Here is a 19,916-nt window from a genome sequence, read left to right on the forward strand (position 1 = left end):
TGCCCAAGAAACTACAGTCAGTGGCTTCAGTTAGTGGAGGTGACGAAAGATACTCCTAACTCCTGAATCCAAATGAGTGAGTTTTAAACAGATTCTAGCCCCGTTTGGTTGTTATATAGGGTGAACTTAGTTACACGTGCTACAGTGTATTTTGTAGCCTGCTGTAAATATGGTTACTTTAGCTGTAACAATGGGTATTTTAACATGGGAGTCAGTGGGGATCGACTCACTTTGGGATCCAGCCTCATGTGGCCGTAAGAGGAACTGCAGTCCACTTCTGCACTGGCTTCGTTTTACAGCCCTGGAGGTTGAGGCTTGGACTAAAACGAGCCTCCTCCACTGCAGCAGTATGTAAATATGACAGAGGATAATAGGAAGCTACAGAGCAGCCCAGGGAAATCATAAACAGTGTGTAGGCTATGCTTAAGCGACATCGTTTAATCCCAAATTTGGGCAGCTGAGAAGAGAGAGAGTAAAAGGAGGGGGGCAGACAATGGAGGGGAGAGAAAGGAAAAAAGACAAAGGAGGAGAAGAGCGTGGGATGATAGGGACGGTTAAGACAAGGGGAGCGCACACACACACGCGCGCGGAGGTGTGACGTCAAACTGGAGCGTAGCTGACACGCTCGCCCCCCGGTGCAACTCGCTGACCAGTCTCCCGCTCTCTGCAAATCAACTCCACGCGGGTGCTACTGCACGCCCTTTAAAAAAAAAAAAAAAACAAAACACCGTAGGAGGAGTAAGAGGAGGAGAAGGAGAAAGAGCCAAACCCGGGAGGTCTCACGCGGAGAGAGACGGCTCGCGGGAGGACGACGAACTGGAGGAGGAGGAGGAAGGAGGCTTCGCTCTCTGTCAGCCTCGCGCGCACAGCACGCGGAGGCAGAAGGCATTATTTACTGGACGCTTCCCATGGAGACGCTCTCCGTCTCGCGCGCCGTCCTCTCAGAAAGAAGCGGGTAGGATTGTGACCGAGGGCGGCTCTCTCAGATCTCACAGCCAGGTGTTGCATCCCCCCCCCCCCGTTTCGATGGGGAGGCCTGAGGAGGGTTGAGTGGCTCGCGCTCTCGACTTTAATCTGGAGTCTCGCGCGCAACAACAAGTTGATATTTCTGAGTCGTCGCCGAGTTTCTAAGAGAACAAGATTTTTGGATGTTTTTTCGTGTTTTTTTGCTCCTCTCTGAGTTGCTGACCTCACCGCTGTCTGGATCTGTGTACTCGCGTGTGTGTGTGCATGTGTAGAAGACAGAAGACTGGAATTAATGTGAATATTCGTGCTGCAGGCGCAGATAGGACAGCCATGGCACGGTAAAGCGGACCGAGCTGTGCCAACGACGCACGAGCCATTTGGAAATCTGGTCTCTGTGCCGCGTGCACTCCTCGTGTCCCCGCCTCGTTTTTCCCGCTCCTGGATTGCCGCGGCACCCCGATGGTGCGGACGGTTGGTGGCTCGAGCTTGGACACGCCACCCGGTGATTGTTGTTGTTATTGTTGTTTTGAGACGCTTCTGACGATGCGCGCGGTTCATCTTGGAGATGTTTTTCCTTTCCAGTAGGATTTCTGTGCGGGTTTTTTTCGTTTTTGGAATCGTTCGCGCGACAATGACCTCCAACCCAAGAGAGAAGCACGCGCCCCCAGTTCAGTGCGCACGAGAGGACGTTGTCTCCCCCAAAATCGCCGAGCTCCTTAACGCGCGGGAAGGGTGGGTTACGAGCCTGTAATCAGTGCGGCGAAGACACACACAGACAAACGGGACCAGCGCGCGCGGTGGCAGCTGCCATGGAGCTGTCAGAGGTCCGATGCTCCAGCGCGAGCGAGGAGCTGTACACCATCAACAAGACCCCGAGCAGCAGCAACAACAGCAACAGCAGCGGCAGCGCGCGACCCAAACGGCTGCTGTGGCAGAACGCGGTGCGGCACATCACCGAGCAGCGCTTCATCCACGAGCAGGGCGGGGGAGGGGTGAAGGGCATCGGGCCGGACGAGCCCTACGACCCGAGCCAAGGGGCGCGGAAGCAGTCGGCAGGGCGGACGTCGGTGGGAGACCGGCACAACAACGGCGGGACCAAAGTGTTCCCGGAGCGCGCCAGCAGCGACCTGGGCTTCCTGCAGATCGACTGCGCGCCGAGCAACTCAGACTTCTTCCTGAACTGGGGCTACACGTATCGGGGCGTGATCTTCCCCACGCTGCGCAACTCCTTCAAGTCCCGCGACCTGGAGCGGCTGTACCAGCGCTACTTCCTGGGCCAAAGGCGCAAGTCGGTGGTGGTGATGAACATCCTGGACGTGGTGACCAAGCTCACCCTGCTGGTGCTGCACCTCACCCTGGCCTCCATCCCCATGGACCCCATCAAGGGGACGCTCCTGGGCTTCTTCACGGGCATCGAAGTTGTTATTTGTGCCTTAGTGGTGGTGCGAAAGGACACCACGTCGCACAGCTACCTGCAGTACAGCGGCGTGGTCACCTGGGTGGCAATGGCCACGCAGATCCTGGCGGCAGGGCTGGGCTACGGGCTGCTGGGCGACGGGGTGGGGTACGTTCTCTTCACTCTGTTCGCCACCTACAGCATGCTGCCGCTGCCGCTCACCTGGGCCATCCTGGCCGGCCTGTTCACTTCGGGGCTTCACATCCTGGTCCAGCTGCTCATCTCCAAGAATGTGCAGCTCTCCAGCAACCAGGTGAGCCTTCGACATACCCTGCTTTCACGTCTCCTCCATTCCTCTGCTCTGTCTTCTTTCGTTTGCCCGAAGCAGCTGCTTTATCTTCCTCTTTCTCCTCCCTGAAACTTTATCTTTTTACGGAGCGCTGATATTTACCGGAACTCTCAGCTGTGTGATGATGTTTCACTTTCCAAACCTACAGTCAGTTTATGTGCAGCTGGCACGTGTGTTTTCCCGTCTTTTAGAGCGCACAATTACAGTCGTAGACTCCACGACCAGGTGTGAATTTACCTGAGATGTTTTGTGTCGCCTGTGCTTCCCCGACTCTGGCTCAGGTGGTTTGATTTTTTCGTGTTTTAATAATGAAATGCGTCAGTTTTTGACAGCAGCCTGGTGTGACTGCCTCAGAGTGCTGCAGGTTTCAGCACCAGGAGCTGTCCAACACATACAGACACACACACAGACACACACACACACACAAAGGAGGGCCTGAAATGCAGCTGAGCTCCACATAGGTTTAGCGCCCCCTGCGGGTGAAAACAATAACTTTAATCTTTTTTGGTAAAAATGCATCAAATTCCAGGAGGTCTTTTAGAGTCAGATGCTTCATATGGAAGTGTGCAGGTGAACAGCCGAGAGGGTGATATTTCTAAATGTGCTTGCCTTTGATTGTCAGACTGTCTTATGGCACCATCATCATATATGTCTGAGTCCCTGAAAGCACCAAGAAATGAACACAGAGCTCTCAGAAAGCTTCAAATAACCGCAGCAGTCTGTCAACATCGACTGAAGAGCTGATCATCAGATGTGGAAGTAAACAACGCAAGCTAATGAAGCAGAACACGATTCTGAGCAGTTTTGTTGCTACTTAGTATCTGATTGATGGCGAGAGAGTGAGCGGCATGTTGCTGTAATCCATTAGTGGCCTGTCGTTGAACTTTCCCTCGAGGAGGGAGATGTTACAGCTCAACTATTTGATTTCTCAGCTCGTTTTGTGGAGTCTTTGCTTTACACGGCTCTCGGTTTACAGACTGAAACTTAAATTCTATTTCAGTTCAGTTTGTGTTTGTGTTTATAAGGTAAAGACTCTACAATCTAAGACAGACAACACTAACAATATGAGCATCGACACTGGGGAGGAAGAACTCTGTTTTAGCTATTTGCTGTTACATGTAGGGGGTTGATGAAGAAACGACAAACAATAAACAGAACTATTAATCATAGGCAGGTAAAAATAGGTGCCTCTGTTCTGTCGGAGGTTCCTTCCTCTTAAAAGGGAATTATTTTTTCCCACTTTTTCCCAACTGCTTGCTCATAGGGGGCTGACTGATTGTTGGGATTTTCTTTCTAACTTTGCAGGGTCTTTATCTTACAATATAAAGTATCTTGAGGCGAATGTTGTTGAAAATATGTATGTGAAGTTGAACCAATTTAATTGAATTTAATTAAAAGTTTGGATCTTAAAAGTAGACAGGGTGTCTTCTGAACCCAAACAGGAAGCTGCTTCCGCAGGAGCGGAGCCTGCCTCCTGTTCTGCTTTTGGAAATTTCAAATCAGTTGCTTATTTGTTTGTTGTGACCTATACAGTCAAAAACCTTCAAATCTCAAAGCTGGGTCCATGTTGCTGCAGTAAAGAATCGTTCCAAAATGTCCAGGCTCCACATCCAGTTTGACTCCCAAATGAAATCAATCATAATTTTGGTGAAAAATGTACAGAAATCTGCCCATAACGTTTGGTAATCCTGCTAACAAACAGTCAGACAGATAATCTGAACCACTGAAGCTTCTTGAACCTCTTTGGCAGGATTAAATTGTTATTTTGAGATTTATGCAGGCAAAGGGATAACTTTCTTTTTTAAGTTTAGGGATTTTATGAATTGATGCAAAGCAGTCAGTGAGTGTGTCCTGGTACTGGCGACCAAGTGCTAACCCTGCAGTAATCCACAGTAATGTGCTGAAATGATATAATTGCAAGTTAAACCTTTCACTGCATGGTTTGCACACTAAAATATTTGACTCCCTTTTTTCTTTTATCTCGTTGAAAAGCTCAGGAGGTATCGAGAGTGTTTTCCATTAATCAGAAAGCCAATGATTTCATTCAGAAACTGGCCCTAACATCACTGGTGCCTCTCTACGATAATGTGGTGTATTTCTACTATAATAAATGCAGTGTGAAGAAGTGAATGTGGTTTGTATTGCAGCACTTTGTGTGTTCAGTAAAAAAAAGCTTTTAAATGCAGTCCATTTGTGCTTTGTTTTCTTCCTGTTTGCTGTCACGAGTGAAAGTTCAAGTCAGCGTTGTTATTCATCAGTTGAATTCTGACAACGTGGTTTGTTTGGTGCTAACAGAGTCTGAGGATTGTCGTGTGAGCGCTGAGATAAATTGTTGGGTTGGTCAGAGGTTTTCTTCCACATCCTGCAGACGTCCCTGAACTGTTGGTTTCGGTTTACAGACGACCTGCTCTGCTCGTTTCTAGGCCCATTTTGTCCATTCGTGGACGTCACCCTCCCGCTAGATCAACATTTCTGATTGGCTCCCATCATATTAGGGACATCCATTCAGTATGACATCATACCGAGGCAAGAGTAAAAAAAAAGTCTGAATCCTGAGCTGCTTTTTTGCTCACTTTGATTCAGTTTCCTCGTTATTTGATACTTGGTTTAATATCCATCATTGGAACAGTTTATATATGACAGAAAACCAGGAAAAGCAGAACGCAGAGCTTAAAGTCTCTCGCTTTGGATTTGTAAATGGGAATCATTTTTATGGAGAACTGTCATAAAGTAAGAACGGCATAATTTACATACTTGTTGTTCTTAGAAACCTTTGTGTCAGTCCAGGAGTCATGTTGCTATACTGCAAATAATATGATTTTTGTTTTTATAGCATTGGTTTGACTAATCTGGCCATCATAATAACGCTTTATTTTAGGAATCAGCTGTTTAAAAGTCTGAAAGATGCATAGCTTTTGGAAATTTCATGCAATGTGTTATCAATGTGTTATATTGTTATCACAATAGGTTCCTTTGTAAAAAAAATGTGTGTTTTCTCGAAGTGTGTAGTGAGGAGCAACAACAAACATCAAAGAAGCAAAAACAGAGATGCTGCAGATGGTTGTGTGTGCGCTGGTAGACGCTCTCACCTGAGGTGGATTATTCAGTGAGTTTAACTGCCTGTGATTATGAGTCTTCGGTCTGATGAAAACGTCACACAGCCTCTCAGATGTGTTTTCTTTTGACTTGACGTATTTCTTTTAAGATGAGTGTGAAATGCTCTCGAGTGCTGTGCACATCTCATTTCAGAATTAGCTCCTCACATCAGCAATTAGCTACGAAATATATTTTATAAATCAGCCGTCAGCTCTTTCATGTCTGGCAGATTTCCCAGAGTGACTTGTAATACTTGAAAGGAGCGTAGACGAACATGTGACGGGCAACTCGATGAAGAGCTCTTATACTTGGTCTTGAAATGCATTATTTTAGGGTTATGCAGAAACAAACACACAACATGAAGCCCAAAGCTACAGATCAAAGCGCATACACACAGCGTGTCTCTGGTCTGGAAGGATAATTCAGGTTAATTTATAATGTGTCCACTGTGGCTCTGTGCTCACTTTTCTGTCTTCACCTCTGTTGGAAAGATTTGGGGAAACATGGGACTCCCTGCAGCTCCCAGTAAAACTTGCTTAGACAGTTTATGGAGTCTGACTCAGAGATGAAAACTGAACATACCCCCTGCAGTAGGGCAGGGAGATTAATTGGATTTTAATTTTAATTAAGATTTTGGCTTCCGATAATGAAAACAAGATGATTAGGATAAAACAGTTTTTCCAGTAATTTTTTGCTAAAAATCACAATATTGTCTTGTTATAAGCTGCGGGGGGAGGGGGCTCTGAAAGCTTCACTCACAGTTTATTTCAGCTTGAGCTGTGATGCTGGAAAGAAAGTCATCAAATCTGTAGCCTGTAGGCTTATTGTTACCTTTTATGACTTCGGCTGAGGAGTCATATTTGTTACCCATCGGCTGAAAAAGGCTGCTGGGGTATTGTTGTTACTCTGCTGGTGAGCTGATGAGCGGGTGGCGTGGAAAGCCAAGTTTGTCAATGAGATAACTCGAGAATGAGGCGACATAGGAGCTTCAAATTGATATCCCAGGTTCAACTACTAAACATCTCGGACAAGTTTGAAACTAAGTGACCTCAACCTCAAGGTCAGAGGTCAAGTTTTCTGCTATAACTCAAAGCTACCACAGAAAAGAGTAAAAACTCAGGTCAGAACATCAGCAATCAGCAGAAGTGCTGCTTCACTGACTGCAGCTGGATTCGTTACTATCGATGACTATCGTGCTGTTAGCCACATTCAGCTGTCAAGGACGTATCGTACACAAACTCTGCAGCTTCTTAAAGTTTTTCTGTGTTCAGCAGTCGAAGGGAAACCACTATATTTGAAATAAGGTGATGATTTGCACTTTAAAGTACAATGTGGCACAGTTTGTTAGCTCTCAGCTCAGCAGTTCTCAGTATTGGAAAGAGGATTAATGTTAAACTGTTTTTTATCTTCTTTGTCAGATTCGGGTATTTCAGGCTTTATAAGCATCATTACGTATTTTTGTTGTTGCTTGAGCTCTTTTTAATTTCACATTTTGTTCTCTTGTATAATAAAAACTGAGCTAAACAGTTAGTCGATCATTAAATTGGCTTTTTGTTGCCGATGGTGCGGACCTGCTTTTGTCCATCATTATGAATTCACTAACTGTGTATGTGTGGTTTGGACTCCTTAGCTTGGACAGGTATATATATATATGTGTGTAATTTTCACAGTTTTAGATTTGACTTTAACTTAAATGCTTTGAATCTTTGGCATTTTATGGTGATGATACCATTCAGTGTTTGAATGCTTTAGAGCTCGTTGAATTATCTTTCTCAGGTAATTCTTCGGTGAGCTTCTTTGACCGTTTGTTAGCAGAATACATCTAAATTATAAACAGAGACTTGCATGTATATTTGATCATAGGTGAGGCTTTGCCCAACTTAAAAGGGATTATTGTTCGGATTTGACATAGATATGCATCCTGGAAAGAGTGACATTACCCCAGGAATTACTGGAAATACTGGTTTAGGTGAGGGAGCTACCTGCTTACATGTCACCCACTCGATAGCAGCAAATGCTCTGATGCACTGGAATATTAGCTTTACCATTCCCATACTGGTGCAATCTAGTATCTCACAGGCTTTGTGCTATAGAGCTGGCGGGTTAAAGACTAGCCAGACATCCACCCCTTTCGGTAATGTTTGGCAGATTTTGGGTGCATGTGTGAAAATGGTTTTAAAAACAAATGTAGTATAAATGTAGTCATAAATGACTGCAAATGCATTAGAGACACTGAAATAAAACAAGGTCATCTTTATTTGGTTTGTTCAAAGGCAACAGTAGGAGAATAACAGCCAGATGTTTAAAAAGTCCAGTCGCTGGATGCAGCGCATGGTCTGCATGCGTCTCTGGAATTCTACTGGAGGGATGAACCTACGGCTGGTCGATAGGGAAAAAACTCTTATTGCAATAATGTTTTTAGTATCAGTCGATATCGATAAATATAACCGTATAAATAAAATCACAATTTTTTTTCAGGCATAAGGTTTTTTTCTTTTACTCCTGAGATTTTATTCCAACCACACGATTGGTTCAGCACGGCGCTGTTCTCATTATCATTGGCCTTTTGTGTTGTCTGTCAAAACGTGGATGAAATGAGCTCCATTGACTTTATGTTGATCATGTTTTTTATCACTGTTGAAGGTTTCACCGTCCAGCTTTTCATGGGTCCACAGTCCCCTAAAGAAGGTGTTAGGATACAGGCTGGCACTCAGAACATGACTGTACTGATGTTGCAGTGACCGTAGTGGACCCAACCCACAGCGTAACAGAGCCTCACTGAAGGGTCAAAGATTTCGTTTTCTTAAATTTGTCACTTATAGTAGCTCACAGACTTTTTGGGAATTCTAAGTGCTGCAGCATTAAAGCTCTCTGAGCATGCTCAGTGAGATTCATGTGATCTCGTGTGAGGCCTTATCTTCCCACTGGTGTAAATGGCCTGGTACTTATTGCCAGGGATTGAACCACCAGCCGTCACAGGCTCGACCTCGTGAGCTGCTGAATGCTCGTGCCTCTGTGTGGCTGTGTAGCTGACTAAAGCTGTGCAGCTGGCTGTAGGCTGCACTGACTGGCTGTTGTTGTGTAGCTCAGGGTGCATTTCCCAGCTCCCCCACCCGGCGCGGTTCAGCTGTCGCTCTGCTCGCTACCACCGAACCAGCGAGCTTTTTCTGTGTCGGAGGTCGATAGTTTTAAAGAGGCTGCTGTAAGCTGGATTCAGAGGCTGATGCTATGCTTTGCAGTAATTGATTACAGTTTAATGACTTTTCAATAAAACCTCTGATATTTCATAGACTCAGCAGGCCATGAAAGCTTTTCCATTCACTTCTGTCAATAGGTCATGGTTGCACTAATCACTTATCCCCCTTCAGTAACTCTGGAGCAATACTATAACATGTTTATCACATTATGTTTTTAGCTTGATCCACTGCTTATAAGAAAAACATTTCTTTGATTAACAAGCTTCTTGGGATTTCTAAGAAACCATGAGTTAGAGGTATATCAGACATACTGAGCGGTAGTAAGAAAAAACTGCACAGATTTAGCACTAGCTTTATTTTAGATTCAGCTGAGTGTTACACTAAGGCCAGTAAATTACAAGTGAATAGTCCCTGTGCTCTTATTTTGAAAGTTTAGTCTTTCATTTCCCTGTTAGAAGACTGGGTGGGTGCAGCGGTGCATGTCCTCATCATTCAGCTGCCATCATCGAGTCACTGAACTTATCATTTAAATGATTTTATAGGATCTTTTTGTATATATATGCAAACACATCGCTCCAGCTTTCACTCCCTAACCACCGAAACACAAAACAGAGCGACAGTGACTGTCAATCAGTTATTTAGTCAAAAGTTAATAAAAGATAATGTAGCAATTGTTTTGCCACAATTTATAATGAGAGTCAAATGTTTGATACTTTTTTACGTTTCTTTTATCATTAAGCTAAATTTGTTTGGGTTTCACAATATTTGAAGACATGTTGTCAGATTAGTGAATCAGGAGATCATTCAAAATGCAGACTCACGGGCAAGATGGTATCAACTAAAAACAACCTTTTTATTGAAGGCGAAGTTACCATGGTTACTTCACCTTCACTAAGTAGCAAAAACAAAGTCCAGGAATAAACATCATAGAGAGATGCTGGGAGCGGTGCGCACAGGAAACAGGAACTATGGGAAACAAGCGTTATCAAGACACACAAGGTGATTAGGGAGGTAAAAACACCAGGGAACACAGCTGGGACCAATCAGGGAAAGGAGACGGGAGAAAGTAAATACCATGTCCACGAGACAGAAGACTACCAAAATAAAATAGGAAGAACTCAGGAAGGGAACATCACTGACAGAAACGTAACTACACACAGGGAACAGAGAGGAGACAGGAAAGGAACATTGTAACAGAAACTGAAAGACAAGCACAAAGCAAACTAACAAACACAACAAACTGAAGAACATCAAAAAGACCTGCAGCACACATCATGAAGACTGCAAAAACATGGTGATGAAGAGGTTTTAATAAACCAAACCAAAACTCCTCAATACTCAAGAAAATAATCAAGAAGTTATTTTGTAGCTCTATAAAATAATTTTTGCGTAAAGTTGCAAGCTACAAAATGATGGTAATCTGGATCAAACTTGTTTTTGGTTTTATTTTACTGCCTCATTAAGTGTCTCAGTGATCAAACCTGTGGCTAACAGGCGTTGTTTTTATCACATATTATCTCGCCAAAAGACAAATTAATCGTTTTCTTTACAGGACTTTAAATTGTTCAACCCTCAGATTTCTGCCTCAGTGTAATGAAAGTCTGAGTTACTGACATGCAGGAGTGTTTTTGAAGTTCAATAATGACTTTATTAAGTAGCTTCCACTCATGCTGTGATAAGTCTTAGCTTGTGTCATTATTATAAGTGTTATCTCGCTGGAAAGTCAGCGGGCCGGATGGATTAGTTTAGCGTGGCGAGTTTGTATTAGTTGACCTCTGAGATCGGCGCCTAACATGTTTCGTCTTAACTCGGCTGCAGTGACGTGGTGGCGGTGCAGCTGGATGGACGCAGCAGCAGAGGGAGGATTAGGACGGCTCATACTGAACTCCTGGGGTTAGGAAGACTCGACACGCTGTGAAATTTAACATCCTGAACTCAAGTGGTGCTAATCTGCTCTTATTAATTATGTTTGCGCGAGGATGTTGTGAACAGAATATAAAATCCAGATCAACAATTATACAGAGAGAAGAGACAATAAGGGAATGAGATTGGATGAAGGAAGCTGAGGATTTATCACACTTGCCAGAAGCACAAAGTTAAATAGGTACAAAAACATTTCAGTGGCTTTTGAGGACATTTTGTGAGGTGGCTTGTGGTTATGAGAGCATCTCATCCTTACTGTAGGAAGTAGTCTGGTGGATGGATTTATGATACGTGCTGATTTATGTTAAAGACAAATGAGGACACAAAACTTTGCATATAATAAACTGAATTCTTTTAATGACCAGTAGGGGGCAAATCCTGCAAAAAATCATAATGTATAGAAATCTATGACCCCACCTGTAACTTGATCTCTGACTCGAGTAAACACTTTCCTGACATGTTTATGGTTTCAGTCGCTAGTTTCAAGTCCTTGTGAATAGAACATGATGCTAATTTTTCAAATGATTTTACTAGTTATTTATTACTAGTCTTTAGGGTGGGGCTACCGAGGGATTTAAAAGTCTCCAAAAGTCTCTTTGTCACTATTCACCACTGAATCTTTCTGTCAGACTCAAAACAACTTCCATCGATCCACCCCGGTCTCTTTAGAGTCTCGTTGGGCCCCTGTTGGCCCCACATCCTTTGTGTCCCTCCTGTCGAAGGCTGTGGTATTGACTGCTGCCTTTCCCTTAAAACCTTCACACCGTCATGCCCCATCTTCTCACTGTCTAAACAATATACTCATATCGACTCGTGGCTTTTTTTCCCCCCCGCTGAAAAGACTCCAAGCAGACCCAATTCTGGCTTTCCAATCATGGCTGTATTGACAGCTGCCTTTGTGCAGAGGTCATTTAGTCTTCTTTCTTGCTGTTAAATGAACAGGGGCATCAGTAAATAACAGATTAGCCTGTTCTGGCCAGTGAAGGAGCATGCATGTGAATGATAATGTGTGTGTTTGGGTGTCAGGGAAGAGTTTGCATGGAGCTAAGAGTGTTATAAAACTGTCAATAGCACTGTGTCTTATTTTCTCTGTTCACACACACACAGCGAGAGCTTCGTACCCGCCGATTAGCTGTTCTCCCGCTCGCTGCAGCTTCCTCTTTCAAGGTCAAAGTCAGCTTACCTAGAGCGCCGGCTGCACGGAGGAGATAGAGAAGTTTGGATTTCATACCGAGACAACGTGCATGCATTTTCTATCCCTGAGAGGAGAATTTTTTGTCTGTTTGAACACTCAAAAGGCTTTGAATGTTAACAACCCTTTTCAAAGACATTGGCTTCATCTCTCTCTGCTTTCATTTACATTTTTGATTTTGGGCGTTACGTAAGAAAGCGCTGATCAGGTTTTCTGTGACTGCATCTCGGTGCCACTGGCTGATCACGACCTCATCCGCCGATTTGAGCCAACCCATTTTCTACAACATAAAAACAAAGCGCCAAATAAAAGCTGTTTGGGAAAAAGTGTAATTTCTCACAGCTGCGTCTGCACGTGGAAATAAATCACAGGTTTTACCCCCACGCAGTCATTTTGTATATTACTGTGTGCGCTTGATTGAGGTGGTTATTCATCTGGTGCCAGCGGTGGCTCGTTGGAAGGTTTTGACAGCAGAAGCAGGATCGGCTCTGCCGTCTGTGTCCAGCCTGAAGTCATGAAGTGGTGTATGAATAGCAAGCGAAGTCATCCTCAAATGTCCTTAAACAAAAATGTAAATCTTTGTATTTCCATTACAGAAGACCAGATTATATATATCAATACATATTTATATCAAGATATATAATGTTCATATATTAAAAAGGTACCAAAATGAGCAATATGGATTGCCTTAAAAATCGGGGTGGGTTTAAAATATAGATTTCGCTGATTCAAATCGATTTTAGCTTGAATAAAGTGATATCAAATCATTAAATCCTGAATTTTTAAATATAAATGTATTTTTCCAGAAATGCCACAATCTCAGGTAAAAGCTGACAGAAGTATTTCAACAACCACCAAACAGCTAAAAAAGCAAACGATTAAAGAGCAGGTAAACGGATCCTCACAAAGATGTAAACACAAAGCGTGGATCGTTCACCCGACGGCACGTGCACAGACACGCCGACAGCTCACAGATTCTGTTGCTGCAGGTTTCGTCACTCTCTGACCAAAATTCACTGAACCAGCAGCAAAAGACGATCGAAACTACGCTTCACATTTGATAAACATCATCATAAATTCCCTCTTACTTCGGCTGTTTTGCTTCTACCATGATAAAAAATATAGATATGTACTGATACTGAAATCGAATCAAATCAATTATAGAAATCCGTGACGAGACCCAGCCCTACTTCAAAGCTCCTTTGAAAAGATGTTTATAAAAAGTTATTCTTCCACTTGGAAAACATGGAAGATATTCTGTGGAGTCTTTTCATCCGTTACCTCCATCTTTGTTTTCCCAAAAACAGCCAGGAATGCCCCCTGGCAAGTTTCAGGAAGGTGATGGATATGTTAATGCAGATGTGTGAACTCATTTAATACATATTTAAATGTGTATTATGTGACAAGTTTTTTCACATTTTAAATGCTGTCTGAATTCTATTGTGCCTTAAAAAATTAGCCCATCCCCAACTTGTTGTTAATATACTTTAAGACAGACCTTCCCAAAGTGTGGGGCCCGCCCCCTAGGGGGGGCGCAGAGCCATTGCAGGGGGGGCGCGGCATGAAAAGGGAAAAAAAAACAAAAAAACAAGGCTTGGACACTGCTAGCACGGGCGCTCACACAAACGCAAAGCAGGAGATGAAGCATCGCTGAATATGTTTCCAAACCAACTTCATTCTAAGCCAAAGACTAGAAAATATGGTGAAGCAAATCTTCACCTGCACAAGTGCTGAGGTAGGTCTCCCTGCAGAATTGGTTTTCCCTTCGTCGGGAGCAGCGCTGGGCTGTTTAAATCATGGACAAACAGGATCCCACATTCTTGATTTGTAGTTCACAAACACTTGTTGTAATGACTAACTACTCCTGACATTTTGGAGATGTGAGCTCTTTATACAGTAAAGTTACAGTGGGATACCAATAACATCAGGCTGATCCTGCCACGATTTGTTCAAATCACGGACAAACAGTATCCAACAGTTGTTTATGTTTTTGAACCCATTTTGCAGAGGGATTTTTTGAAAAATGTATTAATAGCAATGTTGAATATTATTACACAGGAAAAAAAAACAACTACATGTAAAATAATCACACCGTGACGCCTCTGCTTTTCTAAATGGAGGGACAGTAACTGCGTGTGTATATGTAAGCGCGTAAAACTGCAGACAGTCAGATTAACAGTATTTTGTCTCTATCTGCCATTCTGCAATTCATCTCATGTAAACAATAACGTGGCGGACAGCTGACGTGAAAAAAGGCACATACCTTTGACGTTGCGTGACGAACTCTGTATTCCTCGTCCACACGTAAACGCAAAAACGGAGGTTTAAAAAAATCTTCGGTGATTCGAAACGCCGTTTACGTGTGGACGAAAGGTCCAAACGCACAGAAACAGCTGCGTTTTCAAAAATACCCGTGTAGGTGCGGACGCAGCGTAAAAGAGTTAGTAGTTTATTTTCTTACTACCTGTAATTTATTGCAGATTACTTGTATTTGTGTTTACTGAATGTTTAGGTGTGAAATAAACCGCAGTGGAGTTTGAAAACAAAACATGGGTGTGTGTGGTTGGAGGATGTGTTTGTGTTTGTGTGGGGGGTGTTAGGTGGGGTGGGGGGGGGATTTTCTTGTAAAACATAGGGGGGCCTAGCAAAAAAAGTTTGGGAACCACTGCTTTAAGATGACTTCTTTTTTATGGATCTTGATGAAATATTTGAGTATGTGAGACTTCTGCGAGCCCCCAGATGCCTCAACACATCGCTGCTCCCAGTTTTAACATTTAGAAACACCCGATAATGTTATCTGAGGATCTGAGCTCATTAATGATGAACATCAACAAATGACTTGCTCCCTGACACAGACTATCCAGTATACACACCGTTTTCCCAGCTGCAGTACAAGATACGTGGCTCACAGTATAGTACATACAGTATAATCTTGCAGGATAACAGTACAGGAGAGTCTCATCACTGTTTCGACTGACGGTAGCTTGCACTGTATGCCAGCAACGCTGCGGTTCAGGGCCTCGTGTCATTAATAACAGTGATGTTATGCAGAGGCCCTTTACCCTCGTAGCTTTTAATACAGTAGATTCCCACAGGCTGAACTTCTGGGCAGAACCTTTGCTTCTCCGAACCCCCGAAGAGATTGACAGTGATGGGCAGCCATGTTGATCCAGACACAATTTCTGCTATGTGGAGTCATAGTGACCTCATAAGTGTTGCTGTCATCTGTCGCTTTCCTCTTTCTTTTGCTTTTGCAGACATTTCCTCCGTGTGCAGTCAGGCGTCTTCAGACTGACTCAGCTCGCTGAAAAATATTTTGGAGGGAGGAGGGGTGTGGGGCAGGCGGGCACAGAGGGACGAATCACTGACTCCAGCCTTCCCCCAGCCACCCCTCGCCTCCCTTTCACCCTCCTCGGTGGTTTCATGTGGTTGATCTCAGACAATCTTGTTGTTACCAGACACTGCACTCAGCCTCTCTTAATATTTGATGAAGGATCAGGGCCATCAGTTGCAGCTTTTTGAGCTTTTAATGGCACAGTTTTCCGGTGGCATTCTTGTGCAGTGACCTTCCAGGCGTTGCTTAAAAATGACTTGAGAAGCAAAAGCTTTTACAGTCTTTCTGTCTCATTGCTCTGTCTGCAATGCTCGCTGAACTCAAGGGTTTCCATCAACTTAGAAAGCAGCAAAAGTAATTACACATGTACTGTTCAAACAAGATGAGGGGACTATTTAAAGTAGGGAAGAGTGTAATTCTTGTAAAATAATTTAAGACGTCCTTAATTTGCATTTTTTGCATGTGGGTCAAGTGTAGGGATGGGTATCGTTTAGATTTTATCCGATACCGGTGCCAAACCGGTACTTTTGAAATGGTGCCGGTGCTTAAACGGTGCTCAAACCGGTGCTTAAAGAATGGAGAACACAAAATTGGTCCAAAAACCTCATGTTCAGCTGTTTTTTTTGTAAAAAGATAACAATGTTAGCCTTTTCTGCAGCTATGGGGCATATATGGTATCACTCTTGGCTGGAAGCAGTGCTTAAACAATGGAAAAAACACAAACTTTGTCCTAAACCTCTCATGTTTAACTGTTTTCCACTTTTTCTTTGGTCATTTTAGCCTTTTTGTCCAGGGTGAAGGGAGCATCTGCCATCAAACAAGAAGACAGCCGCATGTTGCTATGATGATGTTTGCTAGTTCACCTTACATGCATTAATGTAATAACGTGGTTAGCCTACTCAACGTAAATTACACACGAACAACATTAAGCTACTCACGCAGAGAAGAACGGCTGCTGCTGCATCATCATCCTCATCATTTCTGCTACACTGGCAGGGCTAGGGGCCAGGACTCTCCTCTTCGGGTTTTTGGGGGATGTTGCTAACTCCGGGTCCGATAACAGGCACCACACCCGCAGTAGATGTGCTCGGTGTGAGGTCTCGCAGCAAGCTATCAAATACGGCGCATTTCTCGGCTTTTAAAAAAAACGCTATGCGTCGCCAGGTGTTTCATCGGATTTGAGGTGTTACCTCCTTTGACAGTATCACAGTATCAGCTTAAAGCACTTAATCTGTAGCTCTGCTCTAACAGAACGTACGTACCTGGCCCCGCCTACTATCCTCGGAAACGTAAAATGATTGGCTAGAATCTAAAGTGTACCACAGCTCAGGAAAAAAAAGCACCGAAATAAAGCACTGAAATGTGCGCTGCTTTTCGGTCTGGTTACTACCGTTTATGTCAGAACGGTAATAACCAAATAAGTGATGACGTGATGAACCCTGCTGCAGGGTCCAAACTACTCTGTGTTTATTAAGGCTGTCGAGGTTTTAACATGTTTTAATGTTTTGTATCTTTGTTCTGTTTAATCAGAACAAGCCTCTAAATACAGTCAGTGATCGCTGTCTCTCTCGGTTTTTATCATTTTAAAGCTCAGTTTAAAACCTTACGATGTAACTACAGCCCAGCCCACGCAGCAGTATATTAATGACTAACCTCTTTGTGGATGGATCATCTCAGTTGTTCTCCTGACTGAAGTTCGATCCGTTTACAGCATCCTGCCATGCGATTGCATTGCAACCGTCAAGAAGCTGCTTCAAGTATGTGTCAGCAAAGCTTCTGTAAACACCCAGAGTTGGACCAGTAAAGGTCAGAGTTTCTGGGGTAACCCGTACCTCTTTATTTGACAGCAATGTGTGAACATAGTTTTGGAAATTTGCATCACAAGAACCGGTTTATACAGAGAGCAGCACAGCCTTGTAGTTGAGAGACTTTCTAAGAGGTTCAAGGCAGCAGACTAATACGAGCTATAACACATTGCTTTGTCTTTGCTCAGGTTTGTTTAAAGACAGGAAAAAATGAAGACCTTTATGTTTGCTCTGGCTCATTTCCTATAACAAACTTCACTGGAGGCAGTTTTGGCCTCGGCCACCGTTTGTCACCTTGTTGACTCCTCCGGTCTCGTCCTCAGTAAGACCAAATGAAATAGTTTGTCTGGAAGAATTACTGCCCCTGAGTCTTGGTTCGATACGAAGCGATAAAAAAAAAAGACACCTCGTAGCGACTCATTTCCTCCTTTCTCTGCTTTCTGCTCCGGGCTCTTAAACCTATTTTTGTGAACTTTAAGTGCCAGAAGAGTGTCCTGACCTGATAAATCACACTAGCAGCACAGCCAGTTCTGAAAGTGCCGCCAGGGAACATGGGAGGTTTTCATTTTTACTCCATTTCACTGAAGTTTGTTCTTTTTCTAAACTTTCACTGAAATCTAAACTGAAACGTGCCAGTTTTGCTCCAGAGTGTTGCACACCGACCTTCAGAGTTACCTGCGAGTCATTTCTAATTTCTTGCCAAACGCTGAGTCAGCACTCACCCTATTCCTGCCTCCATTATCAGCCAGGCATTCATCTCAATGAAGGCTTCTCTTTGTGTTCCTGCGTCTGAACTGCTGACTGAACCTAATTACTGGTTATTATATCTTGGCTGGTAAATGTAAGGCAGCAATTCTAAAACATTAATTTTAATTAATTTTAAACTCAAAAAGGGTTTTGGACACTAGTTGCAGAGTGTGAGCAGAATGTGCTTTTGTCAGTGTGTCCATGATGCTTTTCTGGTTCTGATCAAAGAGTTTTTCTGACCCCAAACCAGTAGTTTCAAAGTCAACAGAAGGCAGTTCACCTGCAGCTTGCAGAAAGATACAGAAAACTAAAAGCCCCAGTTTGATGCATGCAGTGCTTTACAGCTTCCAGTTTATAGACATGGGTGGAACAATTAGTCATTTTATTGCTTCATGCAAAAAAAGGAAAGAGGAGGCTGTTTGTTTGTGAGGGGCTCAGAGTAGACCTGCTGCTTCTCCACACTGAAAGGAGGCAGCTTTGTTTTGGTCACAACCAACCTGGAGGAGACCCCAGGGTGGACCAGGTCATGCTGCAGAGATGAAGTCTCTCCAACTAGGTCTGGAAAGCCTCGGTGTCTCTCCAGGAGGAGCCGAAGGAAGCAAGCTGCCCCTGTGGCAGGTAAGCAGGAGGACATGGATACAAAATATGATTCAACCTTTGCAATCTTGCCTCTGTACAAGAAACAACAAGAAAGAGCAATATTATGGTTAACGTTTTATTTACATGCCATCTGTATTTAGCTAACTTAACTGGATAATGTGTGTGAATCTTTGGCAAATGAGTGGAAGTGGGATGCCAGACTGCATTTGGAGGTGGCACCTATCGCTGACTCGTCCTGTTAACTACAACAAGCCCGATAAAAGCTACAGGCTGAAGCATTAACAGCAGCACTTGTTCTCTCAACATGGGATGGGCCACGATTGTTAAAAAGGCAGTTTGCTCTGCATGCAACGATCGGAGTTGGGTTTGCTGTCGCTGTGACGCTGACTCGGACAGCTCCACTGGGCGTCGGTGATTTATGTCTGCTCAGTCCGCTTCTGTTTTCTTCTTTGTTTCTTTCCTGGTTCCTAGCGAGCGAGCTAACGTAGCACGGAGGAAGCTAATAGCATAGAGTCAGCAGCTTTTCTTTACATGATAGCAGCAGTTCACCGCTTACCTGCAAACTGCGGTCATGCGAGGGGATGTTGCTGTCAGCTTCTCACTGTTTTATATTTTGTGGCACTGACACAAACAGAAGCTGTTCATCTGCTCGTCAGCTCCTCTCTGTGTGTGTGAGGAGCTGCAGACAGCTACTCACCTCAGTTATGTTGATTTATATTCTGAGATGTATTTCTATTTCAACATCAGGCTGAATGCACCGATATTTCGTTCTGATGTGCTGGTGTATGTCCCAAATCACAATAAAGTGGCTATTCTGCTTTTTTCTATCCTATTTTATTTTAAATTATAATTGTCAAACTTTATTCTTGTACAATTTGTCAGGCAGCAAACACACGCTGGCTGCACTTCGTGGCTCCAAAATGGATATTTGTTGGATCTAAATGCTATTAAAAGTTTTCTCAATCATAAATGTGTTTTTAAAATTCTGCAGATAAAAGCCAGATCCCTGCTCGTCGTGCCCATTAGTTCTCCAAAAAGCATATCTTTCTCCCCTTGAAGGCATCATCCTCAGCTGGCTGTATTTATTTCTCCTGCTGTTCCAAAGCTGGTGTGATATGCATCAACATTTGCCCTGTTTGAGTCTGAGAGCATATTGAGTGAGGTTTTAAGCTCAGAGCGAGGGCGATTTACAGCTTATTCTTCACATCGAGGATGATTTCAGCCAGGATTACCTCCCAGCGGTAATCTATTCATAGCACCGGAGTGGCAGCCAGCATCTCTCGCCGCTCTCCTCTGGGGTCAGCGTTTAAC

At 43.8% G+C, this 19,916-nt stretch overlaps 1 protein-coding gene across 2 annotated transcripts in view; it reads left to right on the plus strand.

Moving 5' to 3' along the window:
- The first annotated feature begins 603 nt into the window (after window positions 1–603).
- adcy8 (adenylate cyclase 8 (brain)) overlaps window positions 604–19,916 on the plus strand; it is a 123,148-nt gene continuing 103,835 nt past the window's right edge. The window contains exon 1 of one of the 2 annotated variants that reach the window (XM_004569457.3): window positions 604–2,675. In XM_004569457.3, coding sequence (XP_004569514.1) covers window positions 1,776–2,675 — 900 coding nt within the window. In that variant the 5' untranslated portion in view covers window positions 604–1,775. The remainder of the gene's footprint in view (window positions 2,676–19,916) is intronic. The other variant, XM_004569459.3, reaches the window with a different exon arrangement.

This window comes from Maylandia zebra, linkage group LG18, assembly GCF_041146795.1.
Source record: "Maylandia zebra isolate NMK-2024a linkage group LG18, Mzebra_GT3a, whole genome shotgun sequence".
NCBI lineage: Eukaryota > Metazoa > Chordata > Actinopteri > Cichliformes > Cichlidae > Maylandia > Maylandia zebra.